Source organism: Mobula birostris, chromosome 15 (assembly GCF_030028105.1).
Source record: "Mobula birostris isolate sMobBir1 chromosome 15, sMobBir1.hap1, whole genome shotgun sequence".
Lineage (NCBI taxonomy): Eukaryota > Metazoa > Chordata > Chondrichthyes > Myliobatiformes > Myliobatidae > Mobula > Mobula birostris.
Window position 1 is genome coordinate 23,453,740 of NC_092384.1, and position 21,243 is coordinate 23,474,982.

Here is a 21,243-nt window from a genome sequence, read left to right on the forward strand (position 1 = left end):
TATCACTGACATATGTCATGATTTTTTTTGTTGTTTTGTGGCAGCAGTGTAATACACTGACTGACTGACTGTAATACAATACATTAAAAAAAAAACCATAAATTACAAAGAGTAGTGTGGAAGCAGGATAATGAGGTCATGTTCACGGATTATTGCACAAGGTGGCGGGGGGAGAAGATGGTGGCGCGACACAGCTCGCAGCGGCCACTCCGGTGCTGATATCTGTTATTTGTCAAGTAGGGTGCCGTGCACAACCCTGATTTGATGGAGACAGACATGAGAGCACGGAGGAACATCTGGTGAAACTTCTGAAATGCCTGTTTCACTGCCGCTGCTACTGTGTGATCCAGAATCTCCAGAGGGGAAGGCCCCGAGTCCTCAGCTTTGCTTGTTGCTCAGCGGCCGGGGCAGAGTCGAAGCACTTGGCAGAGATGGTGCTCGGTGCTTGGTGTTGGAGGCTCAGAGTTTTTGGACGGACTCGGAGTCGGCTGCAGTCGGGTGCTTCCAATGCATTGGCAAGTTTGCAATGCTTGGAGGTTCATGGCAGGGAGAGTTTCTCCCTTCTACTGTCTGCGAGAGATGATGGGGCTATCGGGACTTGAGACTTTTTTTTACCGTACCCATGGTCTGCTCTTTATCAAATTACGGTATTGCTTTGCACTGTTGTAACTATACGTTATAATTATGTGGTTTTGTCAGTTTTAGTCTTGGTTTGTCCTGGGTTTCTGTGATATCTTTCTGGAGGAACATCGTATCATTTTTTAATGCATGCATTTCTAAATGACAATAAATGAGGACCAAGTGTCCTCATAATACTTACCTTCATCAATTGGAGCATTTAGTATAAAAGCTGGGAATTTATTTGTGGCTGTTTAATACTTCATTTAGGCCACATTTAGATATTGTGAATAGTTCTGGTCACCCCTTACAAGAAGGATAGAAAGGCTTTGGAGAAGATGCAGAAGAGTTTCACCAGGATGTTGTCTGGTTTTTGGTGTATTAACCATCAGGAGAGGTTGGACAAATTTGGGTTGTTTTCTCTGGAGTATAAAAGACTGATGGATGACTGAACAGAAGTATATGATATCACAAGAGACAGAAATAGACAGTCTTTTTCCCACGGAGAGAATGTCTAATACTGGAGGGCATAGGCTTAAGGTGAGAAGGTGAATGTTTAAAGGAGGTTTGTGAGGGAAGTGTTTTTTAAACACAGAGTGGTAGGTACCTCAAACGCACTGCCAGGGATGGCGGTAGAAGTAGATACAGCAGTAACATTTAAGAGTAATTTAAACAAACACTTGAACAGGCAGAGGAAAGATGAATTCAGACTACGTACATGCAGACGAGACTAGTTAATCTGATATCATGGTCAGTACAGATACAGTGAATTGTAGGGCCCTCTCCCTGTGCTTACTTTTCCTATGTTCAATGATTCATGTCAGTACATTACACTCAATCCATGTGCTTCAGTTACATTTTGTTAGTCTTTTGGGTGGCACCTACAAAGGCCTCTGAAAGCGCAAACTCATTACATAGGTTCCCTTAACTATTCTGCTAGTTATAATGTCAAAAAAAAACCAGATTTGTTGAACATTGTTTTCCTTTCATAAATCCAAACGGACTCTGCATTGGCGTTTGGTATTTTCCAATTGCCCTGTAGTCACTTCCATGATATAATAGATCCCTTCCTGTGATGTCGGTTGAACTGGTCTGATTCAAGGTAACATATCAGGCTACAAGATCTATGATTAAATTATATCAGCAGAAGTGGGAAACTTACCATCAGGGGTTCTGACTGTGGAGGTAGACATCACATGAGCTGAATACGGCTTGTTGGCATCCCTCTCTTTTTGTGATGCAGCAAGATTTTCTAAAAAGCGATTTCTGAAAGAGTTATAGCAGCAACTCAGCAGATATTCAAGCAGCCCCAAAACTATTCTGGCAACCTGGACTTGATTGAAGTTCCAAAAACACTGTCGATCCACACCCCACTACACCAAACATGCAGTTCAGGAAATTAATCATTCACAAAGCACTTTTGGTTTGGATATTTCAAACATCAACACCGCTAACCTCATTTTCGGCTCACACTGAAGTACAAACAGGGGGAGGGGGAAAGCCGGTCCATTAAGATCAAAAGGAAAATATCACCAATATCACCACCATCACACACTCATCATGGCCCAACCACCATTGCATAATTCCTATAAAGGTATTCCAGTTATTATAGGCCAGTCACATACTAATTCACTGGTAGAGCAGGCTGGTTTCTAAAAATATTGATTGTCAATAACATTATACATGAATTGAAACAACTAATATAATTGATTTAGTTCCAGTGTTTACTATTAAAAGCTCAACATGTGTTTAGCTTTTGTGATATAGAAATTGATACCATTTTTAGATATGAAGCACCAGCCAACCCAAGTGTAAAGAAGACTTGTCCAGTTATCAATGAGAAAAGTTGTTACTCTGTTGGAATTAGATCAGCTCAGGTAGCCCAGCCTTGCTTGATCTTGTACAGCCTATAATAATATCACTCCAAAATTTAGGACAAATTGCAAAGCAAACCTCGTGCAGCTCACACACACAAAAACTCCATTCCTCACCCAATACTTACTCATACTTTTTCAGAACTGGTATGTCCCTAATAGGAATCCTCTCAGCCCTGAGAAAAAGACCATTTTCAGGAGGCATTGTCATTAAGTAGCCGATAACAAATCAGTAGTGGTGCTGGGAAATGTAAATGTTTATAGTTTGAGATATTAATGACATGTTTTAACTGTTCTAACAATTAATGAAAGCTCCCTTGAAGTAAGTGATACAGTTTTGTAAAAACTGTGCAGTCTAGATATGGAACCATTTATTGGTGTCAGAGTGTAAAATAATCTCAATGAGGAAATGCATCAAAACTCATCCCAACAGGAAGTAGTATTCACTGTGTGTCTGCCTCCTTCCACTCCACCATCTTGTTGTCACAATATCAGCCATAGTCATAAGGGTCAGTTTTCAAAAAATGGATCAGCGCTCACCATTGCCTTTATCTTCCTCCGCAGTGTGAAGTTATGATGAGACAATGGAAATGGTTAAAAACATCCATTTCACCTTACCAAAAATTTGCAGCTTTCTTCAATGCCTGAATACAATGATATGCCAACTGCACACTATTGATTTCTAATCTCAGTTTTTAGCTTCACATTTGGCCTTTTTCCAAGTTCACGAATTTCACCAGTGCATATTGTCTCTTGCCATTAGTGAAAATCTCACTTACGTCGTAGGCTTGATTTCCCCAGTGCCCGCTCTATTGTTTCTTCAGCTGCATACTGTTTAAAAAAAAAACGCTGACCCTCAGCTCTGCTTCCTTAACCCTATCCTGTCCTTGGACCTATTTCACCCATCACCTGTGTACTTGTCCCCACTTCCCACTGCTCCTCTCCTCTGCATGCAACGTTGATCCAGGTTTCTGTCAACTGCCTCCTTCATTTCCAAATTCCCCATTGTCAACATCCTCCATAAAGAAAACAGCTGAATAATTCACTGTGGGTTTTTTCAAATTACCTGATAACATGACAATACATTCTTAATGTACTATGTGCTTGGTAACATGGAAAGGACTTATTAAAATGATTCATATCTAAGATGGGGACTTCATTGCAAACCTAACATTTATTGCTCTTCTGACTATCCTTGAAATGAGTAGCTTGCTAGTTAATTTCGAAAGCCATTTAAAAGCCAAGCATATTACTGTGGATTGGTCTGAAGTAACATGCAAGATTTCTATGCCTGGGCTTCACTGGTGAACCAATGGGCTTTCACAACAACCTGAACCAACAAGGGACCACTCGCAAGTAATTATGCCATATTTATTAAACTCCGAATCATCAGTCTAGACATCTGAACTATAAATGCTACTGTGCCCCAATTATTGCAGGGGGAAGTGAAGTAAATTTTAGTCAAAATATATTTTTTAAACTTTTATCTGAAATCACTTTGATTGTTTAAGTCAACTTTATTGTCCACCAGGAGCTCTAAAAATTGACACTCAACAAGACACCAGGTGTCAACTGGTGAAGATGACAACAGAATCCAAGGTTTTTCAAATAGTTAGTGGTGTGTATTTAATATTTCAGCAATATTTAATATTGTAAATATAATGTGTGATGAAGCATTCTTTGTTTACATAATGTTATGGGTTATATGTAAGAAATACGTGAGTGGTAAACATCATTATGCCAACGCGTCACGAGTGCATGCCGCACTGAAAGAGAAACTACTGTAAAACAAAGCAGGCATGTTATCCCGGGCTCCAATGTTTTTCTTTTGACTAGTTTCTAGAATTACAGAACATAACTGTGAGTAACGACAATGAATTTAGAGCACCAACTGGTTGGCATTATATTGAAAAACGTGAGAGTAAAGGCAATATAAAGGCAAACCTGTTAAGTCCAAAATAAAGTTAGGGCTTTTGTAAGAGCAGAATCCAATTCAATATTACAAAGAGCCAACTCACTGCAACAGGTCTTAAACATCATTTAAAGCTAAATACCAGCTTACACTCTGCTCAATAGGAATATTCATACTTCAGACTGATTGATGAAGTGGGTAATTGGAATGCAAAATCTACAATTAACCATGCAGAATCAGAGAACTTGAAACAGCAATAGCACCTTTAATGTTGCAAAAAAAAACATTGTACTTTAGAAAAAGCCTCGATTACTTCCCTTAATTTTAAGGATTCCTTCTGTGTTGTGATGAACCCTTATGTATCTAAAGTGACAAGAGAAAGATTGTAGCTTCATGCACTGGAAAAATCTCACATAACACTTGGCTGTGGAAATTTCTATCTGACATTGGGGTTGTGGATATTTAAAGCTTCACCTTAATCCCAGTTACTCCAGTTCTATTGTAACAGTAAAATGAACCTTAAAATGCTCTAAACAGACGATATCTAAATTCTTTCTAATTCATCTGACTTACTTGAAAATACTTCTTTCTCCAGGGCCACTTTTCATAGTTTTCTTTTCTGAGGATGCGTTCAGCAGATCTGACTTATTAAGTGAAGAAGACACATTTTGCACAGCAGGCCTGTGGGCAGAGGAAAGAAAGATCTTTAAACATACATGCTTTGTCATAATATTTTCTAGACATGGTAGATAAAGTACCAGTGATCTTATGGTGAAATCCCACTGTGATCTCACCAGCTAGGACATGACCCACTGTCATCAGAGTCTGTGGAGTGAACCATTTCCTGTCAATTTCTAATCTTTAAAATCAATCTGGTACTCCTCTCCAGTGTCCAGGATATTACAATACCCAGGAACTATTCAGGCAAGAAGTGATTCTTACTTGTAACAGGTTTTGGAAAGACTAATTCAGAATTAAGTACATGAAAATACATGCAGGGTATAATGTATGTTATCTGTTAAACTTCAGTTTTAGGATGTAGCAAACAATAATTTTGCATTTAATTTTTATGTATGACTTAATATAAGGGTGATTCTTCAATTAGGGCCACTTTTGACGACTTGAAATTCTGAAAAATGAAATTTCTTGAAACTCTGTTTTGTTTATGTTACAGCCTTTATTTTAGGCTCTGGAATGAAGACCAGATCTTGGCATTGATCAACCTTTAAGAGAACTTCTATATTTTAAGATGTTTTTGCAGAGTTTTCACAGAGGAGTGTCATTGCCATCACACCATCAAAATACCGAATGTAATTTAAAACAAAATGACAAAGATTTAAAGTCAATGCTTCAAATTGAAAACCATAGAACATAGAAATTTACAGCACATTACAGGCCTTTCAGCCCACAATGTTGTGCCGACCACGTAGCCTACTCTGGAGGCTGCCTAGAATTTCCCTACTGCATAGTCCTCTATTTTTCTAAGCTCCATGTACCTATCTGAGAGGCTCTGAGTATCCGCTTCCACCACCGCCGCCAGCAGTGCATTTCACGCACCCACCACTCTCTGTGTGAAAAACTTACCCCTGACATCCCCTCGGTACCTATTTCCAAGCACCTTAAAACTCTGCCCCCTCATGTTAGTCATTTCAGCCCTGGGAGAAAGCCTCTGGCTATCCACATGATCAATGCCCCTCATCATCTTATACTCCTCTATCAGGTCACCTCTCATCCTCTATCGTTCCAAGTACACACCTATTGTCATAAGGTACACCCTCCAATCCAGGCAACGTCCTTCTAAATCTCCTCTAAAGCATCTACCTCCTTTCTGTAGTGAGATGACCAGAACTGACACAGTACCATGCCATTTAATAAATTTGTTTTAACTCATTTTAAGTACATTCAGAATATATTTTGAGACATTTTCTTAAGCATGTCAATATTTTCCTTGACTAAAAAACACAATATTTGTTTACTAATTAGACTGTTGGAAATTTTAACCCTTTTTGACAGAATGCTGTTTTTGGTATCAAAGCATTTGACGCCAGCAAATGAGTTCGGACCAATATTACCAAACAGAAATTTATTTCCCATCAAAATACGCACTGAGACGGTAATGACAAAATACTTTTGACATTGACAATGGTTTTAGTTTAACATTAACTCTAACACTTACAATTATAAACACATCCTTACAGTCTGTACTATTTATCAAAATTCCATAAGAGATCACAGTTTTTAGAGAACTTTGTTAAAAAAAAGATGTCCACGTGAAACATGAACACAGGCACCCCAGCTAAACTAGGCATTGTCTAGACTTGGTAAAAAAAAGCATTAATGCTTACTAAACATTTAAGCATTGCCTAACCCTCCCCAACTCTGGAATAAGCAGCAACTCAAATTTCAAACAAATTATAGAGATCATTATTTTTCAACTGTCCTTAAGAGAGAACATTTTTTAACACTGACAAAACACTTACTCAACTCTCTACACACTTTTTTTCTGCACACATTCACAGAAATCTCAACAACTCTGAGCAAAGCAACACTTGAAATTTAAAGCACCTCCTCATAGTCTCGATTAGTGCACAGGTGAAGCCTCAGGAAGATGGAGGTCATTCTGTTCTTGTTGCTGGCCTATTGGATATTCTGGTGGGGTATTTTCTGCTATAAAACTTTGTACTACCTGTCATTTCTTATCAGCAGTCCTTCTGTTTCTTTAACCTTCCACTGTCATCTCTTCAGTCTCTGTTCCCAATTTGGTAATTGTGAGATGATATTTACATTTTCCTGTTTCCCTTCTTTATTTTTGTATCTCTCTCTTTCTCTTTCAAGGTACTGCTGATATTTCACTGGGTCTTTCTTAATTGTGGCTCTGTATTTTTTTTTGATCAATCTGCTGATAATTTTGGGGCCATCTTGACAACTTCACCGCCAGTTGTGTGATGGTAAAGACATGTGATGGTTTTGACATCTCTCACTTTTTAAAGAAAAAGTTGGTTAAATCTCACCCTTGCTAACTCAACTGCATAGCTTGCTTGTAAAAGTAATTTAAATATATAGAAATAAAGAGGTTATTTATTTCTTAGCAAAAACACTCAAATAGTAACTCATTTGGTAATAACATGTGGTAAACATACTCTCAGATCATGAGGTATAAGTCTTTAAATTACTCACATTTCTGGACATCAAAATGTCAGTCTTCTGCCATGACGGTCACATGCTCCCCTGTCACTTCTCATTTCCATGGCAACCACATAAGCAGTTGTTTGAAAAAACTTGATGGGTTTCTAAAATGTGTCATGTGTTGGTAATGACAGAAGTGTTGGGGACAGGGGTTCTTTGTCATAAAAAATGTATAAATTGCATAAAAAATATCCCACATGAATTTGATGTATGATTAAAAGGTCTTGTGAGAAAATGTGAACTAAAACTTTCATGGATTTAATACTTGCTATTACTTTATTTTGAAGACAAAATTACAGAGTCTGGGTAGGGGACGTCCAGAATAGTGAAATTCTGGCATATTCAAGTTATTAACTCACTTAAAAGTTAAGAAAATATTATTTATGAAGCATACTGAAAAAAGTTTAGAGTTACTATTACCTAACTTTTAAAACTATAGCACTCATTTTTGTAAAAACTACTTTTTTTCTCAAAAATCTACCCTAGGGACAGTAAAGTTTGCCTAATTAAAGAATCACCCATAAACTGGTGAACTCCAGTTAAATGCTTAGCAGTCTGGCTTTGAAAAGACATATTTTAAGGACATAACTAACAGTTCAGGAATTCAGAACTAAAATTTTAAGATGATCCTGAAACGTAATGTAGAAAAGTGGAATCTGAAATGTTGAATCGTCAAAAATGGTCAATGGGTATAAAAGTCTCAGACAACAGTCTCAGTCTCAAACAGATGCTGGAAACACACACAAAATGCTGGGGGAGCTCAGCAGGCCAGGCAGCATCTATGAAAAAAGTCAACTTTTCGGGCTGAGACCCTTCATCAGGACTGGGAAAAAGAAGTCAGGTCTTACTGGATAAGAAGCAAGCCAAACAAAACACTACTTTTACTGAGTGACTATGTTGCTGATATGATTGGAGTCAGTGATTTTAATCAGTTGTATTGAATTTGTCCACAGTGGAACAATGATCAGACGTTCATTATGGTACACTTTCCTCAAATTCTACTGCATAAAAAGCACTCCCATTTGCTCAAATGAGATTCCATGCATTTGTTTCTTGTAGCCCTTTATGCCAATCTAAGGCAGGGAGAGGGGCACTTTGATGGACATGAGGATCCAATTGCAAAATTTAGGAGAAGTTTGGATGATTACAGGGATGAGAGGGATATTGGGAGGGGGGCAGGTCAATAGCATTAGGCTGAATAACAGTTCAGCAGGGATCAGATGGGCCGAAGGGCCTGTTTCTGTGCTTTATGACTTCATGATGAGGTCAAAGGTATTCATTAGAGAGTCAGAACTGGAAATATGGAACTGCTTAGAGTGCAGAAATTAAGTCTCCAGTTCTTGAAAAACCATAGGAAATGAGAAACAGTTGAAAGAACTTGCCATCAAAGCCAACCCCATTACACAATTCAAAATAACATAATTATTGCTGGGCTTTTATAATCGCAATTCAATTCATTAAACGACAGTATTTAAAAATGCATCTCCTTCTTCACCAATACTTTAAAATCAACAAAAAGGTTCCTCACAAGGAGTTAACCTTTGAAGCTGTGACCATCAGGACTATTAAACCAATTTCCAGAGATAACAGTTACCATTGTTCTTGGCTGATGATGAGCCATTCAAGTGTCCGAACTAAGAGAACAAAAGTTAAGACAAACCTGGTGGGATTTGGGGAGTTCTCATCTGATGCTTGACTAACAACCCTAGGTCTTGATGGAAAGATGAAAGAGGTTGCTACATAATGGCTGACGTAGCAGCGTTCCCTAGTCAAAGGACAGAGCTGTAAGAGAATGATCTAGGCAAAGAGCAGCTGAAAAAAGTGATCCATTAACATTGCGTGACATGTTTGGTAAGTTGCAAGCTATACATGCCACAAAGTTGTTAAATAGTTTAATGAAAGCATGACAGGCAAAGGCATTGAAATGCAATGGTAATGTAAAAATCAGCATTACATGAAGGTTTAAAGCTTTATGCAATTAATTCTGATAACGAAAAGGTGGGACAGAAACTTTATATAAGTGCGGATATTTTTATCAGCAATTGTAAACTTATTTTAAGTTATAGGAAAGGAATTTCTATTGCATTGTTATTGTGGTGGTAGATTAAGGGATTCTATTGATAGATGAAAGGTGAGTACTCTCAGCAACAAGTGTCACAATCAGAACAAAGGAACATTAACTCAGGAATCCAATTCATAGATTAGAGCCCAGCCTACAATATCCCAACCAATGATGTCTGTGAACAATCCATCACTATCCTGGAGTCCAGAAAGAAAAAGCCACCAAACCTGACCAAAACAAGACCAAAATTTCAGCCCAAAATATTTTAAACTTGTGAATGGCACAGGTGTTTTGAAGATTTACCTTCATCATACATTATTTGACATTATCCTTGATCAGCATTTCACTTGCTAAAGTAATCATTAGCGAAAAAGGTCCACAAAATGGACTCAGTTAAATGGACCAGACCTTCCATTATACAGAGAAGTTTCTCATAACTCAAAAGAATTCCTTTTCTCCCCGCTACCTTACAGAGATTGATTTCTGACATTTTAAGCTATTTTTAATGTAAAACTACATCTACAGAATTTCTTTGTGGAGCTCGAATAAAAACTTTTGAAAAGAAATATATATACAGTAAATACTGGTCACATTATTGAACTAAGTGCATTATGTTATGGAATGGGGAAGTGTTTGTGTCTGTCGGATTTTCCCTTTCTCAGACACCTGATGCCTCTAAGATTCAAGTTGCTTATCCTGTTCAAAAAAACCTGGTCTGAATTTCAACCTTAACTCCCAATGACCTCTGGACTCAGAATAACAAAATATTTAACATGAAAAGAGATTGAAATATTTTAGTGATGAATTTGGGTCAGAACATCAAGAGTGTATTAGCTGACTGTTATTTTTATATCCTTCCCTTAAAATTAAGCAATGGAACAATTAGTAGATTGACAGCCTACAACATGAGCATACATGGTTATAAATTGATGTTAAACCAGTTAATGGGGTGTTAGTCTTGAGAAGCTGGATAGGTTTATCAGCTCCATCACATAACAGAACCTGGGAAAAGTTGATGGCAATGAGGAGAGAATAAAATGGGATTACTGTAGGATTTTCCTGAGACAACATGGACCTGTTGAGTCAAAAGGCCTGTTTCCATCCAGGCATAAGATACAAGCTTGAAATTCAGGGCAAAGCAACTTTGCAATGTTCCCCCTGCCTAATCTTCTACATGGTCCAATGGTAAAGCCACTACTTCACGATTGTTGGTCTGTTAAGAGGTTTCTGAGTATGGTTATTGGTTTCTATCGAAGGGGAGCTGATCTTTGCTAGTGAAACAGAAGAAGGAATAAAGAACTGTACCCCAAGCTGAGCAAATGGGCACATCTAAAATTTGTAAGACAGGGTGAGCTTTCACCACACTTGCTTTAGCTGGGGCTCAAGTTGTGATATTCTTGCTTTAGCTTGAGAGTGGTGGGTTCGATTCCATTTTTGAAACTAGAGTTCAAAATTTAAGCCAAGATTGTGCAGGGAGAACATTGCAAAGCTGTTCATCTTTCTGTTGAGACCTGAACCAGAACCATGTCATTCTCTCAGGTGGATTTAAACAGTCTTTTGGAATGGCATTATTATTTTAACCAGATTAAGGCACAATTTTGATTTGCCAGTTCTTCTGTGTTCTTGTCACCATTTACTGTATGTTCAAACCAACATCACAAAGATGCCGTACATTATCTGGTTCTTAACACACTGTGCCTCCTTGCTGTTGCACTCCACAAGTTAGCCACTATGTTCCTTATAACTCACAGGAATCATCGCTGAAAAGTACCACATTGTCTGCAAGCCACCTGACGGACGAGTAAAGTGCTGTGTAAACGCAAGTCACCACACTACACTCTTAAAATGCAAGACAATGCATTTTATCTCAGGATGGAGTTAACAAAGAGAATGCCAATGGCACTGTATCGTTAAACCTGACTGAAAGCCTGCATTTTAACTGGAGAAGACAGAAAGGAGTATTCATATCTTTGCCTCCAGTTACCAACATATCTATGTTAGAATATTAGCTGATTACATTTTGCCTGTTGAAGTATTTGACTGTTGTCGGGGAAGAAGGGGAGAATTGACCTGTGCACACAAGCTATATAATTCTTTGGCCTTTATCCATAATGCTGGGCTACAGGGAATGGATAACTTACACACTACAAACCAACCAGAATTCCATGGATATTACAAATGGAAAATGAAACTACTCACTGCATCGTAAAATAAAGTGTACTTGATACTTAACAGCGAGCCTAACATAAATACACACCAGGATCATACCACGGCCCATGAAGAACAGGACTGTTAGTAAGCCATTCAGCCCCTTGCACCTGCTTTGCTATTCAGTAATGCAATGGCTAATTTTTTAACCCAGCTCCACTTTTCTTTATTGTTCTCCAGTTTAGATATTCTGGAATTCCTCAATGGTAACACAGAGCTTACACCACAAAGAAAAATTAAAGGTGCAAGGAAAAGTAACTGTTAAACTTCTTCTCCAGCCCTTCACCTTTCCCACCCGCCTGGCTTCACCTATCACCTCCCAGCTAGTCCACCTTCCCCTCTCCCTACCTTTTTACTCTGGCATCTTCCCCCTGTCCTTTCCAGTCCTGAAGAAGGATCTCGGCTCATAATGTCACCTGTTTATTCATTTCCATAGGTGCTGCCTGACCTGCTGAGTTGCCCCAGCATTTTGTGGATGTTGCTTTTGATGCGAGAATTCTGTCCATTCTAGTGAAGGTGTTCTCCATAGTACCCTAGTCTATATCTATTTATTTACTAGCATCACTATATCAGCTTATCTGGTCCTGATAACATTGTTTTGTGTGGGGCCTATCTGTGCATAAATAAGCTTTCGATAATCCTGAAGTCATACTCATAGTCATAGTCATAGTCGTAGTCATACTTTATTGATCCCGGGAGAAATTGTTTTTCGTTACCATAGCCATAGAGGCTCCAAATAAATGCAAGTCTTTTGTTTACTTCAGCAAAGCCTGGATAAGTTTATTCTATGTAAACAAGCTGTGTTGTCTAGTGAAAAGATTATTTTTCTGATAGAATGCTGAACACTACAATAAATCAAGATAAAGTGTGAACAGTTCTGTCAACCAAGAATGCTCATAACTGCCTCTGCAACACAAGCTGATTAGAGCCCTTTAAGAATTCCAAACACATTTCATAGATGGTTTCAGAAAAATGGAACATATGCCATCCTGTTTTCACATTCCATAATGTTCAAAGCTTTTCACTTAATCATTCAGAGTTTGATAAGAGAATATGTAATAGTTACAAATATACGCAATTCAGAAACCTCATCGTTTGTACATTTAAGCAAAAAAGAGAAATGGAACCCCATCAGCTCCTGTACCTAATACAGTGGCCACTGAGTGTAGGCTTGTGGTCTTTTGCTGCTGTAGCCCTTCCTCTTCAAGGTTTAATCTGATGCTTTTCTGCACACCACTGATGTAACGCGTTGCTATTTGAGTTCTTATCAGCTTGAACCAGTCTGGCCATTCTCCTCACACCTCTCTCATTAACAACATGTTTTTGCCCACAGAACTGCCACTCACTGCATGTCCTTTGTGTTTCGTACCATTCTCTCTAAACTCTAGAGACTGTTGTGTGTGAAAATCCCAGGAGATCAGCAGTTTCTGAGATACCCAAACCATGCCATCTGGCACCAACAATCATTCCACTGTCAAAGTCAACTAGATCACATTTCTTCCCCATTCTGATGTTTGGTCTGAACAACAGCTGAACCTCTTGACCATGTCTGCATGCTTTAATGCATTGATTTCTTGCCTTGTGATTGGCTGTCTAGATATTTGCACCGACGGGCAGTTTGACAGGGGCGCCTAATTAAATTCCTGCTGAGTATATAACCATTCAGTAAGTGAATCCTAGAATGCTGAGCCTTTCATAAACACAAGAAAATCTGTAGATGCTGGAAATCTAAAACAACACGCACAAAATGCTGGAGGAACTCAGCAGGTCAGGCAGCATCTCTGGAAATGAATAAATAGTCGACGTTTCCAGCTGAGGCCCTTCATCTCAGGACCGAGAAGGAAGCGTCTCAGCCTGAAATGTCAACTGTTTATTCATTTCCAGAGATTCCTTGATTTATTCATGAAACAGATTCACAATCAAATTAGTCTTTTAATCAAGTCTCAGAAATCATATATTGAGCATAATTTTGTAATCCTTGTACACTTAAATTTCTAGCTTTCCCTGAATATTAAATGCCACGTTTTTATTCAGCACTACCTGCTTCACCCAGCATTGCTCAGATTATTTTGCAGGTAATCATGAAGCTTTCATTATTTTCAGGAGGTTCCTTGTAAATGAAATTAAATTTAGTTTAAACATATAACTACTGCATGAATAATATAATCAGGGGGCTCAAATAATGGAGATGTGGAAGACAACACTGAAAATAAATATGCAAACAAAGATTACATTTACTATGTAGTCCTGAAGACGGGTCTTAGTTCAAAAATGTTGACGGTTTACTCTTCTCCACAGGCCTACTAAGTTCCTGCAGCATTTTGTGTGTGTGTTGCTTTGGATTTCCAACAGCTGCAGACTCTCTCATGTTTGTGATTTACATTTGCTGTGGGTATCTCTCCAGTAGGTATGTACTCATGCACATGCGTAGATTCATTTGAATGTTGAACTGCTTCAGAATAGTGTATATATTTTTGCTGTTAAGCCCACTGTAAAAAAATTATTGATTGTTCTCTGGTCCAACTCTGGTGCAACCATCATAGAGCAGACCACAGGAAAACAGAGTTTCAAGATCAAGTCCAAAATATCTTAGAGATTATCCTTGCACTATGTCAATGCTCATAGCAAAACAAAGTTGAACAGGGAACTGAAGTCAAATTAAAAAGGTATATCAGGTGGGATAATTGGTATCCGAAAGAGGAAGGTATTTTTCCCCAATAGCACCATTGTGACTTCAATTAAGTGTTGCAGCAATTTTTGAACAGGTAATTTTGTGCTGTTGCACTGTATCGGTGGATCCAAAGGTCAAAGTAAATTTATCATCAAAGTACATTCACGTCACCATATACAACCCTGAGATTTGCTTTCTTGCGAGCATACACAGTAATTCCACGAAACACAATAGAATCAATGAAAGACCGATTCCAACAGGATAGACAAACAACAGACTGTACAAATACAGAAGAAAGAAGGAGACTGAAATAGATATAGAGATACAGAGAGAAGACAGAAAGAATGAATAAACAAATAGCAAAATAAATAAACAGACAAGCAGATAAATAAATTAACAAGCAAGCAATAAATATCGAGAACACGAGATGAAGAGTCCTTGAAAGTGAGTCCACAGGTTGTGGGAACAGTTCAGAGAAGGAGCAAGTGAGAGTGAGTGAAGTTTTCCCCTTTGGTTCAAGAGCCTGATGGATGAGGGGGTAATAACAGTTCCTATATCCAGTGGTGTGGGTCCTGAGGCTCCTGAGCCTTCTTTCTAAAGAGAGCAGCAAGAAGAGTGTGGCCTGGGTGTGGGAGTCCTTGATGAAGGATTCTACTTTCCTGCAATTGTGCTCTGTGTAGATGTGCTCAGTGGTGGGGAGGGCTTTACCCATAGTGAACTGGGCCATATCCACTACTACTTGTAGGATTTTCCATTAAGGGGAATCTAGCATGGTGTTCCCATACTAGATCCTGATGCAACCAGTCAATATACTCTCCACCACATATATATAACAACCTGAGTATCATGACTGGAGCTCCTTCTTTAGGTTCAGGGTTATGTGATGGCATAAAAACTCCACAGGAAATGTACAGCCTTGGTAATAGTCGCTGTCACACTGTCACTAGATTTATATTGTACAGGTTGTTTGCAATGAAGTTTCTTGTACACAACATTCTTGGTACTAACTTTGCTCTTTGACACAACAATTGGTAATTCAAAGAGTGTTGAGTGACAGTTTGGAAAACAGCTTGTATCAGATCATGAAGTGATGCAACATTCCCCAAGATTTTCATTGAAACCGTTCCTTTTGCATCTTTGCATTCAATTTCCACTTTTCCTAATTTAAATAAATTCAAAAAAATACTCTTGCAGATGGATTGCTTGTCAAAATGCAGTTACATACTGATTTTCAAGTATAATTGAATAATATTTTTTGTAATATACGATGCTTCCAGTTCATTACTTCCCTATGAAAATACTGCAAGCATTTGACAAAAATCTCCAGGTAGCACTAAATAAACCTCCCGTTAATTTGTAATTCAAATCATACAATATTTGATCTATTGTTTCAATGACTGCTTTATGAGCTATTCTAAATTTACTGTCTGAGATGAATGTACAATGTACAATCTTCTAGAATATTTTTCTTCGCAGTTCCCCAAATGTTACATGTTTGAGTTCCTGTATATGTCAAAATAAAAGGGAGTTTAAAACCTAAATGTGAAGCTTCCATCAAAAGTTTTGAAGCAATGCTTGACCAATTATGTTTTGTCTTCAAACTTCAACCAAAAGTAGAATAATCAAGAATCTTGTTCGACCAGATTCATCCAAATAAAACATGATTATGATAGGATCTACGGAATTTCTTTGGTATCTCACTAAACTTTTAGCTTTTCAATATAATCATCGAAATGGTTTAAATAGAATTGATCAAAATTTTGAATATTATCATACAATTGGTTTAGATCATAGTTGATCTCCCACAGAAACCTGGCACACATATTTTCGGTTTCTCTGTGGCTTAGGTAGATCAAAAAATAGTTGGATCAAATCAGTCCAAAAATCTAGAACCTCAGACAAAGATCTGAATGAAATCTCATGAATTGACAATGGAGAAAATTACAATTGTACCCCCCCCCCCCCCCCGGCTATTCAGGCACTCCCACGAAGAATGCATGGAAAATTTCAGGTACTTAGTTTGTTTTGTTACTGCGCTTTAACACTATGCACATGTAACTATCCTATTCTGTTATATATCTTCAGATTTATATTTAAAATTTCAAAGGGAGAAGTTGATATTCTATTAGTGAGTTGTCTGGCTGCAAAGTATCAGATTTGCAAGTTCATTTTCCCTTTTGAGTGAACAACACAATAGCAAAGGAATCCTGGCAACCCACAGTCAAAATAAATGACTGGTCCTTTCCTGTTTGTCTAGGTTTTCTTGTACAACAAGGCATCCTTTAATAATAAACAATATTTATAGTCAATGATCAACCCACTAGTTATCAGGTCTGTGTTGCAGCTAAATGGACAACAGAACAAATAGCCTTTGTCTCTCAAAAGTTACAGCCACCGTTACCTTGTGCATTTTAAATGATCTTTTTAGTTTTTCTATCTATTTCTACTTTGCTGTTTCCTGACCCAGTATATTATTTATTTTCAATGACTCATTTGTTCCTGTAAAGAACAAACACACACGCATTCTGAGATGTGTCGTTCATCCCTCATTATCAATTTGGGAACAGGAGGAATATACTGGGAGAATAAGGGGCACAAAATCTTGCTTTAAGTGAATTACTTATCATTGGCATTGTGCATTAATGCATCAATTCCACCAAATTCATTGGCTAGAGCTCGACTTTGTCTACTTGGGTAAAATTGATTAAAGCAAACACCATCTTGTCTTTCACTTTCCTAGTTACCATTTCCAGGTTAATGTAGTATCTAGGTTATTGTAAAAAGTTATTCAGGCTGATACACACTGAAGTGTAACAGCTGGAAACCAAAGATAGCACAGAGTGATGTGGATTATACCCCAGCAACACAAAACTGTTACTGATGGTCATGATTCAACTTCTTGAGCAATGAATATTTGGTGTGATTTTTTTGAAAATAAACACTTCAGTCATTTCCATTGCATTTGTAAGTGTGAATTCAGATATGGTTAAGCTGATGGCATTTAACAACTAAAATGGGAAGAATGTACAAATCCAAAAGTAACAACTTCACATCAGGCTTTTACACTTGGATTTATATTATTAGACAAACTACAATAGTAATCAGTAATTTATGTGCATTTGTTTGGAAAAGAGTATCATAATTAAAAGTTCCTGTTTTACATGATGATATGTAATTTAGACTCTGTTACAGCACGTTTTCTGCCTCACGGCAGAAGTTAAATTGCTCAAGTACTTAAAAGCAGCATTTAGTTCGGGAACATAATCCCAACAATACTTTCTTCCCACGAAAATCTTCTGAGCCAGTCCCTTGGGACTGTGGCTGGCTTGTTTCCACCTCAATCCTATGGGCTCTGACATGCCTGAAGACTCCTATTTACAGACTCCCAAGGTTGGAAGGGTTTGTGTTTGATAGGGCAGATCGGCGTGGCATTGGGGATATTCCATGAAGCTTTCACTATCTGCAGCACAGAAACAAGCCTGTTGGCTCACCTGGGCAATGCCAAATTGTTATTCTGCCTACTTCCATTGACGTGCATTTGGAACCCAGCCATCAATGTTCCTCCTATCCATGTATGTATCCAGACTTCTCTTAAATGTTGCAATCAAACCTACATTCACCACTTTCACTGACAGCTTGTTCCACACTCGCACCACGCTCTTAGTGAAGTATTTCTTCCTCGGGTTCCCCTTTCACCCTTAATCTATGATCTCTAGTGTTGTCTCACCCAACCTCAGTGGAAAAGTCTCCCCTTATTCTCATACACTCCAGGCAATAAGGTCCTAACCTATTTAACCTCTCCCTATGACTCAGTTACTCAAGTCCCAGCAACATCCTTGTAAATTTTCTCTGTATTCTTTCATTTTATTGATATCATTACTGTAGGCAGGTGGCACACAATACCATAATGATATCCAAATTTGGCCACACCAAAGAGTAATATACAAACTTAATATAACATCCTAACACCTGTACTCAGTACTTCGATCTGGGAAAGTCAATGTGCCAAAAGCTCTCTTTACGACCCTATCTACCTGTGACTCCACTTTCAGGGAATTATGGATCTGTATTCCCAGACCCCTTTGTTCTATCACCCACCTCAGTGTCCTACTGTTCACCATGCATGTCCTTCTCTGGCTTGTCCTCCCAAAGTGCAACACCTCACACTTGTCTGCATTAAACTCCATCGGTCATTTTTCAGCCCATTTTCACAGTTGGTTCAGATCCCACTGCAAGCTTTGATAGCCTTCATCATTGCCCATTACTCCCCCAATCATAGTGCCATCTGCAGTTTGCTGATTCAATTTACCACATTATCATCCAGATCATTAATATGGATGCCAAGCAGCAACAGACCCAACACCGATCCCACTTGTCCAAGCAGAGAGGCAACCATCTAGTACCACTCTCTGGCTTCTACCACAAAGCCAATTTACTACCTCATCCTGAATGCCACATAACTAAACCATCTGGATCAACTTCTCACCCAGGACTTTATCAAAAGCCTTTCTAAAGTCCATGCAGACAATATCCACTACCTTTCCTGCACTAACTTTCATGATAAACTCCTCTAAAATCTCTATAACATTGGTTAGATACCACCTACCATGCACAAGCTATGTTTTTTTTAATTTAATTTTATTTAGAGATACAGTGTGGAACAGGCCTTTCCGGCCCAGTGATCCGCCCCCCTATTTAATCCTAGCCTATTCACAGGACAATTTACAATGACCAGTTGACCTACTAACCAGTACTGGGAGGAAACTGGAGCACCCAGGAGCCCATATGCTCACGGGAAAGAAATACAAACTCCTCGCAAAGGATTCAGGAACTGAACTTGGAACTCTGACACCTTGAGCTGCAATAGTGTTGTGCTATCTGCAACACTACCGTTGACTATCCCTAATCAGGCACTCTCCATCCTGAGAATACCTTCCAATAAGTTACTCACTACTGGCATCAGGCTCACTGGCCTACAATTTCCCAGCTTATTCCTATAGGTTTTCTTGAACAACATAAGCTATCCTCCAGTCCGTGGCTAAGGATATTTTAAATCAAGGGCCCTGCAATTTTTGAACTAGCCTCCCACAATGTCTGAGGGAAGACCTTATCAGGCCATGGGATCTAACCCAATTTGACTCTTAATCCAATGTGCTCTAATTTACTCTAAACAATCTCTCCCATGATACTGTACAACAGGGGTCCCCAACCTTTTCTGCACCGTGGACTGGTTTAATATTGACAATATTCTTGCGGACCGGCCGACCGGGGTTGGGGAGGGTGGGGGTGGTAGTGTTCAAGTAGGGTTGCCAACTTTCTCACTCCAAAATAAGGGACAAAAGTAGCAGTCAAATATGGGACACTTGTGTTTACCCCGAGAAAAACTACCATGACCATGAAACCTTGCGTGGGCACCTGTGTGCGCATGCATGTACCTGCCGATTTTTTTCTACAAATCGGTTTTGGCTTAATATTCCCGATTCTGTTAAGTGAAACTACACTGTACATACATTATTTCTACTTTATATAGGCTGCGTATTTATCATATCATTCCTGCTTTTACTATATGTTAGTGTTATTTTAGGTTTTATGTGTTATTTGGTATGATTTGGTAGGTTATTTCAAGTTCAACAGTGCGTGACAGGGAATGAGGAAAGGTGCAGCTGACTCATATCGTTTCATCTCGCCAAATCGTATTGTTTCCTCGTGGCCCGGTGGTTGGGGACCACTGTTGTACAAGGCCTCCTGAAAATCCCAATACACTATATGCACTGATTGCCTTATCTATTCATCTTACTGAAACCTCAAAACAAAAATCCATGTTGATTTTGCTCAATCTCACTACTAAGTTGTCATTTCTAAATAACATGTTCTAGTATTTTTCCTTCAGCTAACTACAATCAAGCTCCAGGTATCTAATTGCTCAGATATCCTGAGAGTGGTATGTCTGACTCATGGAGTTTCAATTCCCTCAAAAAGGCCAACTCCCCAGTTCCCAACCTCCCGTGAAACTTGACATGTTCATTGGAAAATCTGTTATACTACGGCACTGTGCAACACTTAAAACTATTAGAAGTGTTCAAATATTAATTGTAATAATGCCCAAGACCTGCTGGTACTGCACCATCCCAAGTAAATTAATGGAGTTTTACTATGGTCTGTATTTTTCTCTTCCCTTCCTTCTTAAATAGTGGACTTATTTTTGTGACCTCTGATTTTGTCAGAACTGTTCTACTATCAATAGAATTTTGGAAGATGTCAAACAATCCATCCACTATCTGGCCCAGTTGTCATTATTTATCAGCTGTCAGGTGGTCTTCCGCCCACCCAAGTCCTTCTGGGCTAGGTTAGTTCTGTTCAGTCTGGAGTCAAAAACACTTTCATGTCAAAGACACTGTCAGTTAAGGAAGTCTTCTGTTCATTACTGGAGGTGCTGCCTGTCTCTGCACTTCAAAAACCATTGAGTTAGGGAACCAAGTCACATCATTACATTTTTCTCACTGAAAATGTAAGACATTTAAATACATTGGTGGAAAAAACTAGAATGTTGTAGTTTGCTGATTTCCAATTTTCAATACAAAACATATTTTGCAGCTATTTATTTTTATGAATAGCTTCACACAAGTTCTTAAACTGCGGCGGAAAGGCTTGCAAACCCTGAAATGTAAAACTCACAACTGACACACGGTGGAGCTAGTCAAGAATTCCATCT

At 38.6% G+C, this 21,243-nt stretch overlaps 1 protein-coding gene across 3 annotated transcripts in view; it reads right to left on the reverse strand.

The window, feature by feature from the left end:
* fhod1 (formin homology 2 domain containing 1) overlaps window positions 1–21,243 on the reverse strand; it is a 302,751-nt gene that overhangs the window by 54,517 nt on the left and 226,991 nt on the right. For 2 of the 3 annotated variants that reach the window (XM_072279445.1, XM_072279444.1), the window contains exons 11-13: window positions 4,978–5,085; window positions 2,621–2,668; window positions 1,781–1,884 (exon numbers count right to left, since the gene is read on the reverse strand). In XM_072279445.1, coding sequence (XP_072135546.1) covers window positions 1,781–1,884; window positions 2,621–2,668; window positions 4,978–5,085 — 260 coding nt within the window. The remainder of the gene's footprint in view (window positions 1–1,780; window positions 1,885–2,620; window positions 2,669–4,977; window positions 5,086–21,243) is intronic. The other variant, XM_072279446.1, reaches the window with a different exon arrangement.